Source organism: Eimeria mitis, genomic scaffold, assembly GCF_000499745.2.
Source record: "Eimeria mitis Houghton genomic scaffold, Emh_scaff3144, whole genome shotgun sequence".
Lineage (NCBI taxonomy): Eukaryota > Apicomplexa > Conoidasida > Eucoccidiorida > Eimeriidae > Eimeria > Eimeria mitis.
The window spans coordinates 3,114-6,100 of NW_013571487.1; the positions used below are offsets into that span (position 1 = coordinate 3,114).

Genomic DNA, 2,987 nt, shown 5'->3' on the forward strand with positions numbered 1-2,987 from the left:
GCCGCTGCAGGGCCACCAGTGCTGTCCGGGCTGGACCGTTTTCCCTTGCTGCCACGGCACCATACGACGCGCTTGAGTATACCGAAACAGCTTAATCGAAGTTTCAAACGGTTGCAACTGAGTATAGATGGAATTAAGTTGTATATTTTTGCGTGGTTTTAGCACTTTCAGACTAACTCGGGGGAGGAAGAGGCGCGGGTTTCCCTGTGTTGCGTGACACAGCAGCAGCTGTGCAGCTGCTGTATTGCACCCTACCAAAGGCAGCAGGAAGCGGTCAGCGTGGCGTTTCCTCCACTGCGCTTTCTCGGCGTATCATGAGGGGTCAGCAGGATGTCTGCTGCTGCTGCTGGTGCTGGCACGCGGCGCTCTCTGCTGCACGATGTGTTATCGCATGCAGAAGTGGTCGAGTTGGGCCTGGACGGCTCTGTTGATGATCTGCCGCCTCTGACCACTCGTCTGAGCCCTTCCTGCGCCCGCGTGGTGGTGCTGTTCGCCTGGTTTTACTTTCTTGCCTTTTGGGGGGCAGTGGCTGCGGCTGTTCGTCACGTGATAGCAGCGCATGCAGAAACTCTGTTACCAGGTCCTGAGGATTTCATCTTTGTTGCAGTTTCCACGGTGCTCCTGGTGTCTGCGGAGTTTGGGGTGTACTGTCACCTCAAGATTATGAATCCCGTATCTATCAACAACGGCCCAATGGGCAATTTATTATCTCCCACTCCTTGTTGTTCCTTTACCCACTTCATGCTTTCAGCAACGTCGCGTTTCTGTACATTTCTTGAGTTTTTATTTCTCTTGCATGCATGGGTGTTGCCGCTCCCCCTGTTGGCCTGTGCGGCGTTTACGGTGTCGACGACAGTGGGGGCGTTGCCTTTCCTGCTGCAGCTGCGGTGTCTTCTCAGCTGCCTCTTTGGTGATTTCTTTGACCCGTTGCGGTTCTCCACATGCATCCCCACTGTCCCACTTGAACGTCTGCTGCTGCGCTGCAGCCGCCTCTGCCTCGCGGGCGTCGCTAAGGGGGCCCGGGGGGCCCTCTGGCACCTCCGTAGAGCCAGGGAGAGGTTGAGGGGCCTCCTTCGACGCGGTGCTGCTGTCTCACCAGGCAGGAGAGTAGACATATCATGCTGTGACTTTGGCTCAGACAGCAGCAGCAGCAGCAGCAGCAGCAGCAGCAGGGCACGCCAGGCGTCCAGCAGCTGCCAGGCGAACATAGGGGGTGCAGCAGCAGTTCAGTTGCTGCAGGGAGAGGGGCCCTTACACGAGTTGGGGGCCCCCCTAACCGTCCTCAAGGAGCCTCTCGCGTACCCAGGCCAGAGCCAGCAGGGGGAGGGGGAGTGTCCATACACCCCAGCTGAAGGGGACGCAGCCCCAGGCGGTAGTGGTTCCTTCGCAGTTTCATCTTGTGGTGGATCTACAACAGCGGAATGGAGGCCCAACGAGCAGCAGCTGCAGCAGCCACCAGCTGTCCATACACCGCAAGAACTGGAGAATCTTTCGAGCTCTAGCCACTGCCCTGATGCTACCATTCCTTTCTCTTATCGAGAGGAAACTGCCAGCAGCCAGGGGCGCCCCCTCAGGCCCCCAGAAACCCCCACGAGGCCGCCAGCCCCGCAGTTCATCTCCCCTCGCGCTGCCTTGGTGCTGGCGAATTGTTTGTTTCTGCTGGACCTCCCCGGCCTGACGCTGCACGTCAAAGCGGTAAGAAAGCAAGAAATAAATAGCCTCAGTGATGCAACGGGGTGTATGCTGTATGCTATGGGGTGTACAGACAGCTGAACTTGTACTCACCATACACCCAGCTGAGCTCATACAATATATCCTTTTCACTCGAATTTTGACTGCATCCACCTCTGGGGCTGCATGCACTTGTGTGTGCGGCTTGTGGCGTTTGTTTTGTTGCTGCTGCATGCATCAGTATACTCTATACTATACTCGTTGTGGGGGGGGGGGGNGGGGGGGGGGGGGGGGTTGATGGCCTCCAGCAGTTTGTATGTACATGCTAGCTGTTTCTGTTGTATTCTATGTACAAAGCAAACTATATAATTTATATTAACATATAAAAGTTAATTTATAAATTAATTAAATATTTATTTCTGCTTTCTCTTTTTTTTTATGCAGAGCTTTCTCCCCCTTCAACAGCTGGAGGCCCATGAATTCCTGAGTTCTCTCGTTTCCCTTGTGTAAGTTTTTGTTTTATTTAGAGCCATCAATATAATATAAATTATATTATAATTAGCTTTAATTATATTTATTTATTCTTTATACAATTCATATTTTAATATTATAAAGAACACAATTTATTTGTACATTAGGAGAACAGCATAAGAGCATAAGAAACCTAAACAAACTGAAACACACAGCCACTCACTTTCCTTATTCGTTATTATTATTATTTTTATTATTATTATTATTATTATTTTTATTATTATTATTTTTATTATTTGTGTTGTTCTTGTTGCAGTGCACCTTATACAAGTAAAATAGGGTAAATACATTCATATTCTTTATTTATGTATCTATTGGTTTATCTTTAATTAAAACCCTAAACCCTAATTCAAACCCTAAACCCTAATGCAAACCCTAAACCCTAACCGAAACCCTAAACCCTAAACCCTAAGCGCTAATTTTAGCCATAATGGACATCTTGAGTGCACTACCACTGCGTGTTTTTCTTTAGGGTTTAGGGTTTAGGGTTTAGGGTTTAGGGTTTAGGGTTATGCTTCTTGCTAGGTTGCAGTTTGTTGTATGCTGCATTGTTTCGTTAGCATGCGTGTTGTTCTTTGGTTGCCTTGGGGAGAAAAAAAGGAAAAGAAGAAATAAATCGATATAAAAGAAAATATAAATTAAATAATAAATTCAGAAACATAAAAGGAAATATAAATTAAATTATAAAAGCAGAATCATTGCTGTAACGGTCTTAACTACTAACTGGATGGGGCTATATATATATATATATATATATATATATATATATATATATATATGTGTGT

General features: G+C 47.5%; 1 protein-coding gene across 1 annotated transcript; it reads left to right on the forward strand.

Moving 5' to 3' along the window:
- Positions 1-330: 330 nt before the first annotated feature.
- EMH_0062610 (uncharacterized protein) lies at positions 331-2,181 on the forward strand (the record flags this gene model as incomplete). Its single annotated transcript, XM_013498054.1, has 2 exons — positions 331-1,695; positions 2,116-2,181. The coding sequence occupies 2 exons, from the start codon at positions 331-333 to the stop codon at positions 2,179-2,181; spliced, it is 1,431 nt and encodes a 476-aa protein (XP_013353508.1).
- Between the last annotated feature and the right edge of the window lie 806 nt (positions 2,182-2,987).